Raw genomic sequence first — 20754 nt, 5'->3', positions numbered from 1 at the left:
TAAGGTGCCCCATAATAGACTGATGAACAAGCTCAGAGAATGTGGAGTCGGGGACAAGTAGCAGAATGGATTGCTGGCTGGCTTCAGGACAGAAAGCAGAGAGTGGGAGTAAAGGGTAGCTATTCACAGTGGCAGAAGGTGGGTAGTGGTGTTCCACAAGGATCAGTGCTGGGACCACTGTTGTTCACAATTTACATTAACGATTTAGACTTTGGAATCAAAAACACAATTTCTAAATTTACGGATGACACCAAATTGGAGGGGATAGTCAATACTGAGGAGGACTGCAATAAATTACAGGAGGACATTAATAAACTTGCAGAACGGGCAATTAATTTCTGGGCCAAATATTGTTTCCACTTGTGAGGAAGAGCATAACTAGAGGCCATCAATATAAGATAGGCACCAAGAAATCCAATAGGGAATTCAGAAGAAACCTTTTTACCCAGAGAGTGGTGAGAATGTGGAACTCGCTGCCACAGGGAGTGGTTGAAGTGAAAAGTATAGATGCAGTTAAGGGGAGGCTAGACAAACATATGAGGGAGAGAGGGAATAGAGGGTTATGCTGATAGATTTAGATGAGGAAAAACTTGAGGAGGCTCGAGTGGAGCATAAATGCCGGCATGGCCTGGTTGGGCCGAATGGCCTGTTTCTGTGCCGTATATCCGATGTGATCCTATGTAAACTGTAATGTGTGTCACTGGCGAGGGGCCGGAACCCACAGTGCTGTGAAGGTTCTCACTGGGGTGAGGTGTCAGTGGGGGCTGATGGCGCTAAACCCCAGCGACACTCAACACCATCAGCAGAGCACGGAGGGGAAAAAGAACAATGAGTAAAACTAAGAAAGTGGCAAAGTGTTTTCGATCTCCAGCTGCCACACTTGCTCCTGATTTGCATGACTCTGTATGACTGGTTTTGTTGGTTGAGTCACCACTGTTCAAACAACACAGTGACCAGCATAGCAACAACAACTAGCATTTATATAGAAATAATAACAACAGAAAATGCTGAAAACACTCAGCAGGTCAGGCAGCATCGTGAAGAGAGAAAAACAGAGTTAATATTTCAGATCGATGACCCTTCATCAGAACTGGAAAAAGTTTGAGATGTAGCAGATTGTTAAGCAAGTGTAGGGGCAGGGAGAGGGAGGAGGGGAGGAAAGAACAAATGGAAGGTCTGTGATAGGATAGAAGGCAAGCGAGATGAAAAGACAAAAGGAATGATGGTGCAAGGCAAAAGGTGATGGTAATGGGATAAGTTAAGAAACAGAACATGACTCTAGATGAGGTTTAAATGGCAATGGCAGAATGAAAGACAGCTGCCATGTAAATAAATAAAAAGGGGCCGAGGTTATGGTCTGAAATTGTTGAACTCAACGTTGAGTCCAGAAGGCTGTAAAGTGCCTAATCGAAAGATGAGGTGCTGTTCCTCGAGCTTGCGTTGAGTTTTGTTGGAACAGTGTAAGAGGCCGAGGATGGAGAGGTCAGAGTGGGAGTGGAGCGGAAAATTAAAGTGACAGACCAATTTTTGTATCACCTGCAAACTTCTTAATCATGCCCACTACATTGAAGTCTAAATCATTGATATATACCACAAGAAACCAAGGGACCTGGTACTGAGCCCTGCAGAACCCCACTGGAAATAGCCTTCCAGTCATAAAAACTCTCATCAACCATTACCCTTTGCTTCCTGCCACTGAGCCAATTTTGGATCTAACTTGCCACTTTCCCTTGGACCCTATGGGCTTTTACTTTTCTGACCAGTCTGTCATGTGAGACCTTGTCTAAAGCCTTCCTGAAATCCATGTAGACTACATCAAACACGCTACCCTCATTGACCTTCCATGTTACCTCCTCAAAAAATTCAATCAACTTATTCAGACACAACCTTACCTTAACAAGTCCATGCTAACTGTCCTTAATTAATCCGTGCCTTTCTAAATGATGATTAATACTGTCCTTCAGAATCTTTTCCAATAATTTGCCCACCACCGAGGTTAGGCTGACTGACCTGTAATTATTCAGTCTATCCCTTTCGCCCCTTTTAAACAATGGTATAATGGAAGATCAGGAAGTAGAATCAGTATGGGTGGAGATAAGGAATAACAAGGGGCAGAAAACACTGGTAGGAATAATATACAGGCCCCCTAAGAGTAGCTATACTGTTGGACAGAATATTAATCAAGGAATAGTAGGAGCTTGCAACGAAGGTAATGCAATAATCTTGGGGGACTTTAATCTTCATATAGACTGGACAAATCAAATTGGCAAAGGTAGTCTGGAGGACGAGTTCATGGAATGCATTTGGGAAAGATTCCTAGAACAATATGTCATAGAACCAACACGGAACAGGGTATTTTAGATCTTGTATTGTGTAATGAGACGAGGTTAATTAGCAATCTCATAGTAAAGGATCCTCTGGGGCAGAGTGGTCATAATATGATAGAATTTCACGTTAATTTTGAGAGTGACTTGCCATAGCGAAACTAGAGTCTTAAACTTAAATAAAGCCAATTACATAGGTATGAGGGACGAGTTGGCTAAGGTAGATTGGAAAATAGATTAAAAGGTATGGCAGTAGATAAGCAGTGGCTAGCATTTAAAGAAATATTTCATAATTCTCAACAAAAATACATTCCATTGAGAAACAAAAACTTCATGGTAAAAGTGAATCAACTGTGGCTAACTAAAGAAGTTAAGGATAGCATTAGATTTTAAAAAAAAGCTGATAATGTTGCAAAGAATAATAGTAAGCCTGAGGATTGGGAGAGTTTCAGAAACCAGCAAAGGATGACCAATATATTGATAAAAAGGGAAAAAATAGAATATGAGAGAAAACTAGCAAGAAATATAAAAGCAGATTGTAAGAGTTTCTACAAGTATGTAAAAAGGAAAAGAGTAGCAAAAGTAAATGTTGGTCCCTTAGAGGCTGAGACAGGAGAAATTATTAAGGGGAATAAGGAAATGGCAGAAACGTTAAACAAATATTTTGTATCTGTCTCCACAGTAGAAGACACAAAAAACATACAAAAATGGTGGGGAACCAAGGGTCTAATGAGGGTGAGGAACTTAATGTAATTAATATAAGTAGAGAAAAAGCACTAGAGAAACTAATGGGACTGAAAGCTGACAAATCCCCTGGACCTGACGACCTACATCCTAGGGTTCTAAAAGAGGTGGCTGAAGAGATAGTAGATGCAATGGTTTTGATCTTCCAAAATTCCTTAGATTCTGGAATGGTACCAGCGGACTGGAAGGTTGCAAATATAACACCGCTATTCAAGAAAGGAGGGAGAGAAAAAACAGGGAACTACAGGCCAGTTAGCCTGACATCAGTCGTCAGGAAAATGCTGGAATCCATTATTAAGGACATGGTATCAAGTCACTTAGAAAATCATAACATGATTAGGCAAAGTCAACATGGTTTTATGAAAGGGAAATCGTGTTTGACAAATTCATTAGAGTTTCTTGAGGATGTAACTAGCAGGGTAGATAACGAGGAACCAGTGGATGTAGTATATTGGATTTCCTAAAGGCATTCGATAAGGTGCCACATAGAAACATAGAAACATAGAAACATAGAAGATAGGAGCAGGAGTCGGCCATTTGGCCCCTCGAGCCTGCTCCACCATTCAATGAGATCATGGCTGATCAACCAAATTCAGTACCCCGTTCCTGCCTTCTCCCCATATCTCTTGATCCCTTTAGCCTTAAGAAATATATCGAACTCCTTGAATATATTTAATGAATTGGCCTCCATTGACTTCTGTGGTAGAGAATTCCATAGGTTCACCACTCTCTGGGTGAAGAAATTCCTCCTCATTTCTGTCCTAAAAGGCCTACCCCTTATCCTTAGACTGTGACCCCTGGTTCTGGATTCCCCAAACATTGGGAACATCCTCCCTGCATCTAGTATGTCCAGTACTGCCAGAATTTTATAAGTTTCAATGAGATCCCCTCTCATTCTTCTAAACTTCAGCGAGTTCAAGCCCAATCGACCCAATCTCTCCTCATACGTCATTCCTGCCATCCCAGTTATCAGCCTGGTGAATCGTCGCTGAACTCCTTCCATGGCAAGAATATCCTCCCTCAGATAAGGTGACCAAAACTGCACACAATACTCAAGATGTGGTCTCACCAATGCCCTGTACAACTGCAGCAAGACATCCTTGTTCTTGTACTCAAACCCTCTCGCTATGAAGGCCAACATACCATTTGCCTTCTTAACTGCCTGCTGCACCTGCATGCTTACCTTCAGCGACTGGTGCACAAGGACACCCAGGTCTCGTTGCACTTCCCCTTATTCCAATCTATTGCCATTCAGATAATAATCTGCCTTCCTGTTTTTGACACCAAAGTGGATAACCTCACATTTATCCACGTTATATTGCATCTGCCATGCTTCTGCCCAATCACCCAACCTGTCCAAATCATCCTGTAATTTCTCGGCATCCTCCTCACAGCACACACGCCCACCCAGCTTTGTGTCATCTGCAAATTTGGAGAAATTACATCTAGTTCCCTTGTCTAGATCATTAATATACATTGTGAATAGCTGGGGTCCAGGGACCGATCCCTGCGGTACTCCACTAGTCACTGCCTGCCACTCGGAAAAAGACCCGTTTATTCCAACTCTTTGCTTTCTATCTGCCAACCAGTTCTCTATCCAAGTCAATACCTTGCCCCCAATCCCATGTGCCTTAACTTTACATGCTAATCCCTTATGTGGGACCTTATTGAAAGCCTTCTGAAAGTCCAAATACACCCACCTTATTGAATTCCTTGACATTGTAACAGAAAAGGTAGATAAGGGTCATGTGGTAGATGTAATATATTTGGATTTCCGAAAGGCCTTCGCTAAGGTACCACATAGTAGACTAATGACTATGGTCAGAACATGTGGAGTCAGGGAACAAGTAGCAGAATGGATAGCAAGCTGGCTACAAAACAGAAACCAGAGAGTAGATGTTCAAGGTAGTTACTCAGACTGGCAAAAGGTAAGAAATGGTGTTCCACAGGGATCGGTGCAGGGACCACTGCTGTTCACCATTTACATAAATGATTTGGACTTGGGAATTGGAAGTACAATTTCAAATTCTGTGGACGACACCAAATTGGGGGTGGAGTTAATATAGAGGAGGTCTGTGACAAAATACAGAAAGACATTAATAAACCTGCAGAATGGGTGTGTAATTGGCAAATTAACTTCAATATAAATGTGAGCTGTTACATTTTGGAAGGGAAAATAAGGAGGCCCTATGCTCCTTGGGAAAATAAATGCCTAAATAGAATCATAGAATCATAGAAAGTTACAGCGCGGAAGGATGCCATTTCGGCCCATCGTGTCCGCGCCGGCCAACAAAGAGCTATCCAGCCTAATCCCACTTCCCAGCTCTTGGTCCGTAGCCCTGCAGGTTAGAGCATCCCAAGTGCACATCCAAGTACTATTTAAATGTGGTTAGTGTTCCTGCCTCTATCACTCTTTCAGGCAGTGAGTTCCAGACCTCTACAACCCTCTGGGTGAAGAAATTTCCCCTCAAATCCCCTCTAAACCTTCCCCAAATTACTTTAAACCTGTGGGGTGAAGGAGCAAAGGAATGCAGGGGTACAGATACAAAAATCAGTAAATGTAGCAACGCAGGTTAAGACAGCCATAGAAAAAAGGCAAGCAAAGAAGCAGAGAAGTTATGTTAAACTTGTACAGAACCTTGGTTAGACTACACTCAAGGTGAAGCTAGATAAGCACATGAGGGAGTAAGGAATAGAAGGTTATGCTGATGGGGTGAGATGAAGAGGGCTGGGAGGAGGCTGGTGTGGAGCAGAAACGCCCCGGCACGGACCAGTTGGGCCAAATGGCCTGTTTCTGTGCTATAAATACTATGGACTATGTATTATCTCGGCTCTTAAACTCTTTTCTTATTTTCTCATATTCTCCTTTAGTTTTCCCATCAATTATTAATCCTATAGTTCTCTTAGGGCCTTTTCTTCAATTTTAATTGGTTTCTAACCTCTTTCTTTAACCATGACATCCTAAAACTACCCTTAGTTTCCTTTTTTTTAAAGAAATATACTTATTCTGTACTTGCAATCTCTTTTTAAAACCTCCCAATGTTGCTCTCTAGTCCTGCGTCAATCTCTCCTTCCACCTCAGCTCAGCGAGCTCAGTCCTCATCTTTCAAATATCTGCCCCAATCCAATCTGGTCAAGTTTGTGGACGGACTTTTCCCTTTCTAGTTGGATCTTAAACCTCTCCATATTGTGCTCACTACTCCCAAGCTGCTCACCCACATTTAACTCTGCCTGATCTATTTCACTGCACATAACCAGATCCAGCAACACCTCCACCCTTGTAGTCAACTATCTTACTGCCTGAGGAAGGAGTCCCGTACACATTGCAGGAATTCCATTCCCTTTTCTCCATTTACTGCCTCCCTGTCCCAATCGATAAGTGGTCACTAGAATCTCCCAGAACAATAATTCTGTTATTCCTACTTATCTTGACTCTGATTGCAGATTTCCTCTTCCACTTCCTTCTCACAATTAGGGGGGTCTGATTAATGGAACAAGCCCTTTTTATCTTTGATCTCCATCCATCCTGACTAGGTCTGTACGCCTCCCTTGACGACATCACTCCTCTCTACACCCTGTATTTCCTCTTTCCCCAATATTGCTCCTCCGCCTCCTCGCTTTTAATTTCTATCCCTCCTAAAATGTCCTGATCTGTTTATTTTCCATTCTTGTCCAATTTCACTCATTGGTCTGTTTCTGAAATTGCTGTCTATGAAACTGATCTGAAGAAGGTTCCAAACCTGCCCCCTCCCATCATCGAGAGGAGCAACAGGCCAAGGGAGCCCAGCCCAAGAGCTAATCCAGGTGAATCTCTGGTCTGTGCTTTGCTTTTTCTGTCTGAGCTGCCTCCTGCCTTCACTTCAATCTTCTCCCCATGTGTAGTTACTCCATTTGATTTTATTCCTCTACTCCATATTCCTCTGACTAACTTGTTTCCTGCATGAATATTATTCTCATCTATTTCTCCTTTCTCTATTAGCTGGTCCTGTTTGTTTATATTTCCCTGATTCTTTCCTCGTTTAAATTATCAAACATTTCCAAGCCAATCTGATTGGTTCTTCTGTCCAGGAAGAAAGAGGAATGTTTATTTTGGTTAAATCATAGCTTTTCCTGCTTTTTGTTTTTAATTCGGTAACAGATTGTGAATGTGTTTTTCTACACTTGTGAATCAGTGCTGCATTTCTGACCTGTTACATGGTGCGCTGGTTCAAGAAGACCACGTTTATTAATGGAAGTGATTGAGGTTGAAAATACCCGTTTTTGTTCAATTATTTTTAACACTGTGAACTAAAGAACTACAGCATCTTCTATTTGTTGGTTGTCTGGTTGCATTGTGAATAATATTCTAATTACTTCTGTGGACATCCAGCACGTCAGCGCCATAGGAAAGCCGCTGCTCCTGCTGCTTGTGCAGCCACTGCTATAGAGACATGAGGGATGGGCGAATACGTTGAAAACTTTAAAATTAATACAAATTGCACAAATAGATTTGCCTCTTTCAGCTCACCTTGGGCTTTTGGATTGTTTCTCGATGCACAACCATGTAACTGAGTGACGTTTCTGAAGCATTTCTAGAGGAATAGAATTCAAAAGCAGAGAAGTTATGTTAAACTTATATCGAACCTTGTCCGATTGTCTCATGATTTGAGACGGTGGGGTGGCGATATGGCATTACTGTATAAATGCTTTTAAGTGGTTGCTGTTGCTGCTGTTGTTGGTGTAAAAGATGTTGCTGTAAAAGTTGTTGTTGTTGTTGTTGTTGAACAATTGGCCCACGGACGAAACGGTCGCACTCAAAGGAGTTCCTGGCCTGCTCAGTACAAAAGAAATTAGAGGGAACATTGGTTGGGATGTTTTACTATGTTAAACACGCTGTATAAATGCAAGTTGTTGTTTCTGGTACCGGCTGTAATAAAACACACTTAATGGACCAAACTCAGGGATAAACTGGGGACACAAATGGTGTAGGTGGAGTGCCACCTAGATCGACTGCCGCAGTCAGTTGCAGAATGGGGATTTTTTTTGTTATTTTGGATGTAGGCATCGCTGGCAAGGCCATCATTTATTGCCCATCCCTAGTTGCCCTTGAGAAGGTGGTGGCGAGCCGCCGCCTTGAACTGCTGCAGTCCGTGTGGTGAAGGTGCTCCCACAGTGCTGTTAGGGAGGGAGTTCCAGGATTTTGACCCAGCGACAATGAAGGATCGGCGATATATTTCCAAGTCAGGATGGTGTGTGACTTGGAGGGGAACTTGGAGGTGGTGCTGTTCCCATGCGCCTGCTGCCCTTGTCCTTCTAGGTGGTAGAGGTCGTGGGTTTGGGAGGTGTTGCTGAAGAAACCTTGGCGAGTTGCTGCAGTGCATCTTGTAGATGGTACACACTGCAGCCACGGTACGCTGGGGGTGGAGGGAGTGAATCACAGAATCACAGAAACCCCACAGTGCAGATAGAGGCCATTTCGGCCCATCGAGCCTGCACCGACACATATCCCACCCGATCCCCGTAACCCCTACACCAACACATATCCCACCCTATCCCCGTAACCCCACATATTTTAATCCCCCTAACACTAAGGTTCAATTTATCATAGCCAATCAACCTAACCCGCACATCTTTGGACTGTGGGAGGAAACCGGAGCACCCGGAGAAAACCCACGCAAACACGGGGAGAATGTGCAAACTCCACACAGACAGTCACCCGAGGCCGGATTCGAACCCGGGTCCCTGGCGCTGTGAGGCAACAGTGCTAACCACTATGCCACCATGCTGCCACGTTTAAGGTGGTGGAAGGAGTGAATATTTAAGGTGGTGGATGGGGTGCTAATCAAGCGGGCTGATTTGTCCTGGCTGGTGTCGAGCTTCGTGAGTGTTGTTGGAGCTGCACTCATCCCCCTTGGTCTGGGCGAGGAATGTGAGGAGGACATGAGGCCTGGCAGAGCAGCACCAGCTGCTGCAGGAGAGAGGGACAGGAGGGCGAGGAGGGCAAGGTGATGTCCTTCCCCTCTGCCATCCCTCCTCCACCTGGACCTCCAGTGCCACATCCGAGAACCTGTGCACCCTCTCCCTCGGTCCCTGAGACATCCGTCAATGTGCTTCAGTGTGCCAGCCGGCACACTCCACACCTTCAGTGGAAGTGGGTGCAAGGAGCCCACAGATACTGCTCCACGAAAATTGCGTCTAATCTGCACTTCATAGAATCATAGAAATTTGCAGCACAGAAGGAGGCCATTCCACCCATCATGTCTGCGCCGGCCAAAAAAGAGAAATTCAGCCCAATCCCACTTTCCAGCTCTTGATCCATAGCCTTGTAGGTTAAGTGTGATGAGGGTTCCTGCCTCTACCACCCTTTCAGGCAGTGAGTTCCAGACCCCCACCACCTTTGGGTGAAAAAGATTCTCAACTCCCTTCCAATCCTTCTACCCATTACTTTAAATCTATGCCCCCTGGTTATTGACCTCTCTGCTAAGGGAAACAAGTCTTCCCTATCCACTCTATCTAGGCCCCTCATAATTTTATACACCTCAGTTAAGTGTCCCCTCAGCCTCCTCTGTTCCAAAGAAAACAACTCCAGCCGATCCAATCTTTCCTCATAGTTAAAATTCTCCAGTCCTGGCAACATCCTCATAAATCTCCTCTGTACGCTCTCTAGTGCAATCACATCCTTCCTGTAATGTGGTGACCAGAACTAGCTGTGGCCTAACTAGTGCTTTATACAGTTCAAGCTTAACCTCCCTGCTCTTATAGTCTATGCCTCGGCTAATAAGGGAAAGTATCCCGTATACCTTCTTAACCACCTTATCTACCTGTCCTGCTGCCTTTAGGGATCTGTGGACATGCTCTCTAAGGTGGCCCCTGTTCCTCTACACTTCTCAGTATCCTACCATTTATTGTGTATTCCTTTGCCTTGTTAGCCCTCCCGAAATGGTTGTGGTGGTTGAAGGTCAATCATCACAGCCCCAGGACATCGCTGCAGGAGTTCCTCAGGGCAGTGTCCTAGGCCCAACCATCTTCAGCTGCTTCATCAATGACCTTCCCTCCAACATAAGGTCAGAAATGGGGATGTTCGCTGATGACTGCACAGTGTTCAGTGCCGTTCACAACTCCACAGATGATGAAGCAGTCCATGCCTGCATGCAAGAAGACCTGGACAACGTTCAGGCTTGGGCTGATAAGTGGCAGGTAACATTCGTGCCACAGAATTGCCAGGCAATGACTATCTCCAACAAGTGAGAGTCTAAACACCTCCTCTTGACATTCAACGGTATTACCATCTCCGAATACCCCACCATCAACATCCTGGGGGTCACCATTAACCAGAAACTTAACTGGACCAGCCACATAAATACTGTGGCTACAAGAGCAGGACAGAGGCTGGGTATTCTGCGGCGAGTGTCTCACCTCCTGAATCCCCAAAGCTTTTCCACCATCTACAAGGCACAAGTAAGGAGTGTGATGGAATACTCTCCATTTGCCTGGATCAATGCAGCTCCAACAACACTCAGGTCGGGTCGCGAGAGAAACTATTTCCTCTGGTGGGGCAGTTCAGAACAAAGGGGCTCAATGTTAGAATTAGAGCCAGGCCGTTCAGGGGTGATGTCAGGAAGCACTTCTTCACACAAAGCAAAGGGTAGCGGAAATCGGGAACTCTCTCCCCCAAAGAGCAGCTGAGGCTGAGGGTCAATTGAAAATTTCAAAACTGCGATCGATAGATTTACGTTGGGCGGGGTACCAAGGGATGCGGAACCATGACGAGTAGATGGAGTTAAGATCGAGATCAGCCACGGTCTAATTGAATGGTGGAGCAGGCTCCAGGGGCTGAATGGTCTGCTCCTGTTCCTATGTTCCTGTGTAAATTCACCTCACTCAAAAAGAGATGGACTTGGACTCTAGTGATATTCTCCTCTAGAACCATATTTCAAACTGCATTTTCTCCAGTGAGGAAGGAGGCCGGGCCTAATCTTAACTGTAAAAGAAAGAAGGAACTTGCATTTCTATAGCCCCTCAGGACGTCCCAAAACACTTTACAACCAATGAAGTGCTTTGGAAGTGTAGTCACGTTTGTAATGTAGGAAACGCGGCAGCCAATTTGCGCACAGCAAGCTCCCACAAACAGCAATATGGTTATTGACGTTGGTTGAGGAATAAATATTGGCCAGGACACCAGGGAGATCTCCTCTGATCTTCTTTGAATAGTTGCCATGGGATCTTTTATATCCACCTGAGAGGGCAGACGGAGCCTCGGTTTAATGTCTCATCTGAAAGTCGGCACCTCTGACAGTGCAGCACTCCCTCAGCACTGCACTGGAGTGTCAGCCTGGATTATGCACTCCTGTCTTTGATGGGGACTTGAACCCAGGACTTCTGACCTCAGAGCCACGGCTGACATCTAATCAGGTTTTGAAATGATTGTAGATTTAATTGTTAAACCAGAAAAAATGACATATTCTTCTCACCCAGTGTTGTGTTTGTGAAATTGCAGGTTTTGACATCGGTCACATCCCGCCTCCGATCGACAGAAACACCAGACCAAGCGAGCCGAGCCCAAGATCAACTCCAGGTGGATCTCACTTCTGTGGTTGATTTCTTTCCTCAGTACCAAGGTCGGACTTTACCGACCTCTCTCTCTCTCTCACACTCTCACTCTCTCTCTCTCTCACTCACTCTCACACTCTCTCTCTCTCTCTCTCACTCACACGCTCTCTCTCACTCTCTCTCTCTCTCACTCTCTCTCTCTCTCTCTCACACTCTCACTCTCTCTCTATCTCACTCACTCTCACACTCTCTCTCACTCACTCACACGCTCTCTCTCTCTCACTCTCTCTCTCTCTCTCTATCTCACTCACTCACACACTCTCTCTCTCTCACTCTCTCACTCTCTCTCTCACCCTCTCTCTCTCACTCTCTCTCTGTCTGTGTTGGATTCTCATTGTTTGCACTGCTTTTAAAAACTGCAGGGAAGGAGGTCCAGGAAGTGGGGCCCTTTCAGCGCTGGGCTCTGATGGGATGAAACTTCGCACTGGTGCAGGAGGGCTCTACATAAATGGTGATGTGGCCGGGGCTTATCGCAGACATGGGTCCTGACACAAAACTGTCTGCTAACTCGATCCTTGATACCGAGAGGCACAGTGTGAGAGGTGGAAACAATGTCACGTTGCGGTCCTGACGGCAGCTCTTGTGTGGCAAACATCCTCGGGCCAGGACCCTGGCAGTTGTGGCCAGTGATGCCCTGCAGCCTTGAGCCTGCCAGAGTTGGTGAGGTGAATAGGAGGGCACCTCATTACATGGGGCAATCCGGCACCAACCCCAGCACGGGCACATGTTGGCTCAAACTCTGGCACCTGGCCCCTACTGGGTGGGTGACTATCCGCCCCGCCCCGCCCCGGGTCCCCTCCCCACATAGTCCCTCCCTTGGGCCCATAATTAAGAGGTTCCGACCACCCCCTGGAGTAATACCGTTGTATGGACTGGCTGGAGGCTCCACTCCTTACTAGGCCCGGCTGGGACTTCCTGCCAAGGTCGGTCACTGATCTTTCACCGACCGGTTTCGCCAGAGTTTAGCCATCAGTCCGGCGGAGCTCCTGATAAAATCCAACCCCTGTGTGTCCACAGAATAGAACTGCCTGAAGAGGGCAGCTCACAGTGACCCATTTTGGTCGGAAGAGCGAGGAACGGCAAAGTAACTCAATGGTACAATTTTAAAGTGGGTGCAGGAACAGAGAGACCTGGGGGTTTAAGTACACAAGTCTTTGAAGGCAGCGGGACAGGATGAGGAGGCTGTTAAAATGCATATGTGATCCTTGGCTTTATTAATAGAGGAATGGAGTACAAAAGCAAGGAAGTTGTGCTAAACCTTGATAAAACACTGGTTAGGCCTCAGCTGGAGTATTGTGTCCAATTCTGGGCACCGCACTTTAGGAAGGGTGTCAAGACCTTGGAGAGGGTGCAGAAAGGATTTACTAGAATGATGGAGAGAGAAACAGAGTCAATGTTTCAGGGTCTGACGAGAGGTCACCGAGCTGAACCGTTAACTCTGTTTCTCTCTCCACAGATGCTGCCTGACCTGCTGAGTGTTTCCAGCATTTTCTGCTGGTATTTCAGATTTCCAGCATCCGTAGTATTTTGCTTTGCTTTTATTTTGCTGGAATGATTCCAGGGATACAGGAATTCAGTTACATGGAGAAGCTGGGGTTGTTCTCCTTAGAGCAGAGAAGGTTAAGAGGACATTTAATAGAGGCGTTCAAACTTATGATGGGGTTTGATAGAGTAGATAAAGAAAAACTGTTTCCAATGACAGGAGGGTCAGTAACCCGAGGACACAGATTGAAGATAATTGGTAAAAGAAACCGAGGGGAGAGGAGATTCTTTTGACACAGCAAGTTGTTGTGATCTGGAAAGCTCTGCCTGAAAGAACGGTGGAAGCAGATTCAATAGTAACTTTCAGAAGAGAATTCGATCTATGCTTTAAAAGGAAAAATTCACAGGGCTGTGGGGGAAGAGCAGGGGAGTGGGATTAATTCCACACTGGTAACCGCGATGGCAGCAGTCTGAGCTTCCACTGCAGCACTCAGACGTTGGGTCGCTTCCGCTGGTGCTGCAGTGGAAGCTGAGACATCGCCCATCAGACCCTGCATCATGGTTGTGTCCACAAATGCACTAATGGAGTCGCCCATCACTCCCATCCTGGAAAGAGTGGGCTCCAAGCTCTGCGCAAAGCCCCGTGCAAGGTTGGAGCCAGACTCCTCCATGCTCCTTGACAGTGACAACAGGCTCTCTGGCAGGCCTGCCATTGCACCAAGCATTTCTGTGAGCATTGCCCATCACCCTTCTTCTGTAGGCCGCCCCATCGAAGCCCTGACTTGACTCCTCTGCAGGACAACACGTGCGACCTCGCCCCCCGGGGAGCTGGCACCAGCGCTACCCTCTCCCCCTGCCCTGGCTGCAGCCCACTCCTGCCCGGTGACTCACCACGTGCAGATCCCGCCTCTGTACTACCCTCTAAAGTACGCACAGTGGCAGTTTCTGAGCTGGTGCCCGCGAGAGTGAGAGCGAGTGACGGTATCTCTTCTTCTCAATCACTCTCCTCTTGATCTTCCTGCACTGGCTGGGCTGGTTGGATTTCTTGGTTATATGAAATGGAGAAAGGCACAAGGGTGGGGTTGTGATGAGGGGAGTGGGGGGAAGCAGGATGTGCATGTTTACACCATCAGCAGCTTGTACGTGAGAAGAGATTGTGGGGTGAGGGGGAAGTGTGATGTGAGAAGGAGGATCAGATATGAGCATACCATCACTTTCAAAGATTTCAGCCTCGCCTCCCCACGGACTCAGTGACGGCCCCGCCAATAATGTCAAGCACATCCTCCAGCTGGGTCAGGATGTGCAGGCTTGCCTGTCCCCTGTCGGTGAGCTGCTGCTGCCTGTGCGGTTATGAGCCACCTTGGCCTGCAAGAGAAAGACAAGTGTGTCAGTGAGTGTGGGGCAATGTGTTTGGGTGAAGTGTGTCAGTGAGTGTGGGGCAATGTGTTTGGGTGAAGTGTGTCAGTGAGTGTGGTGCAATGTGTTTGGGTGAAGTGTGTCAGTGAGTGTGGGGCAATGTGTTTGGGTGAAGTGTGTCAGTGAGTGTGGTGCAATGTGTTTGGGTGAAGTGTGTCAGTGAGTGTGGTGCAATGTGTTTGGGTGAAGTGTGCCAGTGAGTGTGGTGCAGTGTGTTTAGGTGAAGTGTGTCAGTGAGTGTGGGGCAATGTGTTTGGGTGAAGTGTGTCAGTGAGTGTGGTACAATGTGTTTGGGTGAAGTGTGTCAGTGAGTGTGGTGCAATGTGTTTGGGTGAAGTGTGTCAGTGAGTGTGGTGCAATGTGTTTGGGTGAAGTGTGTCAGTGAGTGTGGGGCAATGTGTTTGGGTGAAGTGTGTCAGTGAGTGTGGGGCAATGTGTCTGGGTGAAGTGTGCCAGTGAGTGTGGTGCAGTGTGTTTAGGTGAAGTGTGTCAGTGAGTGTGGGGCAATGTGTTTGGGTGAAGTGTGTCAGTGAGTGTGGTGCAATGTGTTTGGGTGATGTGTGTCGGTGAGTGTGGTGCAATGTGTTTGAGTGAAGTGTGTCAGTGAGTGTGGTGCAATGTGTTTGGGTGAAGTGTGTCAGTGAGTGTGGTGCAATGTGTTTGGGTGAAGTGTGTCAGTGAGTGTGGTGCAATGTGTTTGGGTGAAGTGTGTCAGTGAGTGTGGTGCAATGTGTTTGGGTGAAGTGTGTCAGTGAGTGTGGTGCAATGTGTTTGGGTGAAGTGTGTCAGTGAGTGTGGTGCAATGTGTTTGGGTGAAGTGTGTCAGTGAGTGTGGGGCAATGTGTTTGGGTGAAGTGTGTCGGTGAGTGTGGTGCAATGTGTTTGGGTGAAGTGTGTCAGTGAGTGTGGTGCAATGTGTTTGGGTGATGTGTGTCAGTGAGTGTGGTGCAATGTGTTTGGGTGAAGTGTGTCAGTGAGTGTGGTGCAATGTGTTTGGGTGAAGTGTGTCAGTGACTGTGGTGCAATGTGTTTGGGTGATGTGTGTCAGTGAGTGTGGTACAATGTGTCTGGGTGAAGTGTGCCAGTGAGTGTGGTGCAGTGTGTTTAGGTGAAGTGTGTCAGTGAGTGTGGGGCAATGTGTTTGGGTGAAGTGTGTCAGTGAGTGTGGTACAATGTGTTTGGGTGAAGTGTGTCAGTGAGTGTGGTGCAATGTGTTTGGGTGAAGTGTGTCAGTGAGTGTGGTGCAATGTGTTTGGGTGAAGTGTGTCAGTGAGTGTGGGGCAATGTGTTTGGGTGAAGTGTGTCAGTGAGTGTGGGGCAATGTGTCTGGGTGAAGTGTGCCAGTGAGTGTGGTGCAGTGTGTTTAGGTGAAGTGTGTCAGTGAGTGTGGGGCAATGTGTTTGGGTGAAGTGTGTCAGTGAGTGTGGTGCAATGTGTTTGGGTGATGTGTGTCGGTGAGTGTGGTGCAATGTGTTTGAGTGAAGTGTGTCAGTGAGTGTGGTGCAATGTGTTTGGGTGAAGTGTGTCAGTGAGTGTGGTGCAATGTGTTTGGGTGAAGTGTGTCAGTGAGTGTGGTGCAATGTGTTTGGGTGAAGTGTGTCAGTGAGTGTGGTGCAATGTGTTTGGGTGAAGTGTGTCAGTGAGTGTGGTGCAATGTGTTTGGGTGAAGTGTGTCAGTGAGTGTGGTGCAATGTGTTTGGGTGAAGTGTGTCAGTGAGTGTGGGGCAATGTGTTTGGGTGAAGTGTGTCGGTGAGTGTGGTGCAATGTGTTTGGGTGAAGTGTGTCAGTGAGTGTGGTGCAATGTGTTTGGGTGATGTGTGTCAGTGAGTGTGGTGCAATGTGTTTGGGTGAAGTGTGTCAGTGAGTGTGGTGCAATGTGTTTGGGTGAAGTGTGTCAGTGACTGTGGTGCAATGTGTTTGGGTGATGTGTGTCAGTGAGTGTGGTACAATGTGTCTGGGTGAAGTGTGTCAGTGAGTGTGGTGCAATGTGTTTGGGTGAAGTATGTCAGTGAGTGTGGTGCAATGTGTTTGGGTGAAGTGTGTCAGTGAGTGTGGTGCAATGTGTCTGGGTGAAGTGTCAGTGAGTGTGGTGCAATGTGTCTGGGTGAAGTGTGTCAGTGAGTGTGGTGCAATGTGTCTGGGTGAAGTGTCAGTGAGTGTGGTGCAATGTGTCTGGGTGAAGTGTGTCAGTGAGTGTGGTGCAGTGTGTTTGGGTGAAGTGTGTCAGTGAGTGTGGTGCAATGTGTTTGGGTGAAGTGTGTCAGTGAGTGTGGTGCAATGTGTTTGGGTGAAGTGTGTCAGTGAGTGTGGTGCAATGTGTTTGGGTGAAGTGTGTCAGTGAGTGTGGCGCAATGTGTTTGGGTGAAGTGTGTCAGTGAGTGTGGTGCAATGTGTTTGGGTGAAGTGTGTCAGTGAGTGTGGTGCAGTGTGTTTGGGTGAAGTGTGTCAGTGAGTGTGGTGCAATGTGTTTGGGTGAAGTGTGTCAGTGAGTGTGGTGCAATGTGTTTGGGTGAAGTGTGTCAGTGAGTGTGGTGCAATGTGTTTGGGTGAAGTGTGTCAGTGAGTGTGGTGCAATGTGTTTGGGTGAAGTGTGTCAGTGAGTGTGGTGCAATGTGTCTGGGTGAAGTGTCAGTGAGTGTGGTGCAATGTGTTTGGGTGAAGTGTGTCAGTGAGTGTGGCGCAATGTGTTTGGGTGAAGTGTGTCAGTGAGTGTGGTGCAATGTGTTTGGGTGAAGTGTGTCAGTGAGTGTGGTGCAGTGTGTTTGGGTGAAGTGTGTCAGTGAGTGTGGTGCAATGTGTTTGGGTGAAGTGTGTCAGTGAGTGTGGTGCACTGTGTTTGGGTGAAGTGTGTCAGTGAGTGTGGTGCAATGTGTTTGGGTGATGTGTGTCAGTGAGTGTGGTGCAATGTGTTTGGGTGAAGTGTGTCAGTGAGTGTGGTGCACTGTGTTTGGGTGAAGTGTGTCAGTGAGTGTGGCGCAATGTGTTTGGGTGAAGTGTGTCAGTGAGTGTGGTGCAATGTGTTTGGGTGAAGTGTGTCAGTGAGTGTGGTGCACTGTGTTTGGGTGAAGTGTGTCAGTGAGTGTGGTGCAATGTGTTTGGGTGATGTGTGTCAGTGAGTGTGGTGCAATGTGTTTGGGTGAAGTGTGTCAGTGAGTGTGGTGCAATGTGTTTGGGTGAAGTGTGTCAGTGAGTGTGGTGCAATGTGTTTGGGTGAAGTGTGTCAGTGAGTGTGGTGCAATGTGTTTGGGTGAAGTGTGTCAGTGAGTGTGGTGCAATGTGTTTGGGTGAAGTGTGTCAGTGAGTGTGGTGCAATGTGTTTGGGTGAAGTGTGTCAGTGAGTGTGGTGCAATGTGTTTGGGTGAAGTGTGTCAGTGAGTGTGGTGCAATGTGTTTGGGTGAAGTGTGTCAGTGAGTGTGGTGCAGTGTGTTTGGGTGAAGTGTGGTGCAGTGTGTTTGGGTGAAGTGTGTCAGTGAGTGTGGTGCAGTGTGTTTGGGTGAAGTGTGGTGCAATGTGTTTGGGTGAAGTGTGTCAGTGAGTGTGGTGCAGTGTGTTTGGGTGAAGTGTGTCAGTGAGTGTGGTGCAATGTGTTTGGGTGATGTGTGTCAGTGAGTGTGGTGCAATGTGTTTGGGTGAAGTGTGTCAGTGAGTGTGGTGCAATGTGTTTGGGTGAAGTGAGTCAGTGAGTGTGGTGCAGTGTGTTTGGGTGAAGTGTGTCAGTGAGTGTGGTGCAATGTGTTTGGGTGAAGTTTGTCAGTGAGTGTGCTGCAATGTGTTTGGGTGAAGTGTGTCAGTGAGTGTGGTGCAATGTGTTTGGGTGAAGTGTGTCAGTGAGTGTGGTGCAGTGTGTTTGGGTGAAGTGTGTCAGTGAGTGTGGTGCAATGTGTTTGGGTGAAGTGTGTCAGTGAGTGTGGTGCAATGTGTTTGGGTGAAGTGTGTCAGTGAGTGTGGTGCAGTGTGTTTGGGTGAAGTGTGGTGCAGTGTGTTTGGGTGAAGTGTGTCAGTGAGTGTGGTGCAGTGTGTTTGGGTGAAGTGTGGTGCAATGTGTTTGGGTGAAGTGTGTCAGTGAGTGTGGTGCAGTGTGTTTGGGTGAAGTGTGTCAGTGAGTGTGGTGCAATGTGTTTGGGTGAAGTGTGTCAGTGAGTGTGGTGCAGTGTGTTTGGGTGAAGTGTGTCAGTGAGTGTGGTGCAGTGTGTTTGGGTGAAGTGTGTCAGTGAGTGTGGTGCAATGTGTTTGGGTGAAGTGTGTCAGTGAGTGTGGTGCAGTGTGTTTGGGTGAAGTGTGTCAGTGAGTGTGGTGCAATGTGTTTGGGTGAAGTGTGTCAGTGAGTGTGGTGCAGTGTGTTTGGGTGAAGTGTGTCAGTGAGTGTGGTGCAATGTGTTTGGGTGAAGTGTGTCAGTGAGTGTGGTGCAATGTGTTTGGGTGATGTGTGTCAGTGAGTGTGGTGCAATGTGTTTGGGTGAAGTGTGTCAGTGAGTGTGGTGCAATGTGTTTGGGTGAAGTGTGTCAGTGAGTGTGGTGCAGTGTGTTTGGGTGAAGTGTGTCAGTGAGTGTGGTGCAATGTGTTTGGGTGATGTGCATGTCATGATTGAATAGCTGGCAGTGTGTGCAAGGTGTGAACTGTGAGTGTGAGGCTTGCACCAGGGGTAAGTGTGTGAGGTGAGGTGAAGCTATGAATGTGAGGTATGAGTGGTGATTGATAGAGATTGTTGGTAGGTGGGTGATGGGGGTGTGGTGCATTGAGCAGTTTGTGAGGCCAGTGGTGCAGTTGGTGGGAGACAGCTTTTGAAGATGAATTCACCGACCTTGACCAGTTGTGTGAGGTCATTAAGCTTATTTTGGCATTGGACCCAGGTCCTAGGGGCAAGACTGCCGGCAGTGACCGCTTCTGCTATCTGCTCCCACTACTTTCTGACTGTGTTTCTAGCGGGCCTTCTGCCCCCCTGGGGGTCGAGGACCTGTCTCCTCTGTTCTACCCACTGCACTAAGGCCTACAGTGCTCCGTCAGAGAACCGTCACTGAGTGACATTTGCCTTGACAAGCACTTCCAGTAGCTGCTGAATGCAGAATGCACCTCAGCTTTAAGAGGTGCAGACTGTCTTTAAGAGTGGAGGCTAGTTTTAAATCCAGCATGAACTCCGCCCCCCTGCTGAGCGCTCAGCACAGCTCTCAGCGCTGGGCTGCACACATCAATCACTTAAATCATCAGGCAGCACGAATGTCACATGCTGCCGACATTACTTTCAACGGGTGCGGGCCCATCATGCATTGCAATCCCGCGCCGCTTTCTTGGCAAGTAGAGGTCTTGCCCCTCAGGGTATAAACTGGTTCTGTATCACCTTAAATTGTTTTTTAACTCCTCCCACTGATCTTCTGTCGTTTTACCCATTAACAGATTTGCCCAGTTTACTGTGGACAGTCTCTGTCTCATCCCGTTGCAGTCAGCCTTACCTAAATCTAGAAACTTAGTAGCTGTTTCACATTTCTCCCTTTCACAGAATCACAGAATCACAGAAACCCCACAGTGCAGATAGAGGCCATTTCGGCCCATCGAGCCTGCGCCGACACATATCCCACCCGATCCCCGTAACCCCTACACCAACACATATCCCACCCTATCCCCACGTATTTAAACAGGGTCAATTTATCATAGCCAATCAACCTAACTCGCACATCTTTGGACTGTGGGAGGAAACCGGAGCACCCGGAGGAAACCCACGCAAACACGGGGAGAATGTGCAAACTCCACACAGACAGTCGCCTGATGCCGGATTCGAACCCAGGTCCCTGGCGCTGTGAGGCAACAGTGCTAACCACTATGCCACCGTTCAAACACAACATTGAACTCGATCATGTTATGATCGATATTAGATAAATGTTCATGTACCGTGAGGCTGTTAACTAAATCGAGCTCATTACTCATTATTAAATCTAATATGGCCAGCCCCCTTGTTGATTCAAGGACATGTTGCACACACACTGCACACACTGCACACACACACTGCACACACACACTGCACACACACACTGCACACACACACTGCACACACACTGCACACACACACTGCACACACACACTGCACACACACACTGCACACACACTGCACACACACACTGCACACACACACTGCACACACACACTGCACACACTGCACACACACTGCACACACATACTGCACACACACACTGCACACACACAC

General features: G+C 47.3%; 1 protein-coding gene across 1 annotated transcript in view; it reads left to right on the top strand.

Annotated features, from left to right (window-relative positions):
• The window catches only part of LOC147097551 (C-type lectin domain family 4 member G-like), a 141710-nt gene that overhangs the window by 2886 nt on the left and 118070 nt on the right, over window positions 1-20754 (top strand). The window contains exon 2 of the mRNA XM_085971437.1: window positions 11545-11622. Within this exon, the coding sequence (XP_085827563.1) occupies window positions 11545-11622 (78 nt within the window). The remainder of the gene's footprint in view (window positions 1-11544; window positions 11623-20754) is intronic.

This window comes from Somniosus microcephalus, chromosome 31 (genome assembly GCF_052327205.1).
Source record: "Somniosus microcephalus isolate GS21.2 chromosome 31, FLI_Smic_1.0, whole genome shotgun sequence".
NCBI lineage: Eukaryota > Metazoa > Chordata > Chondrichthyes > Squaliformes > Somniosidae > Somniosus > Somniosus microcephalus.
The sequence above is the reverse complement of the archived record's forward strand: the minus strand, read 5'-3'. Positions and strand labels throughout refer to the sequence as shown.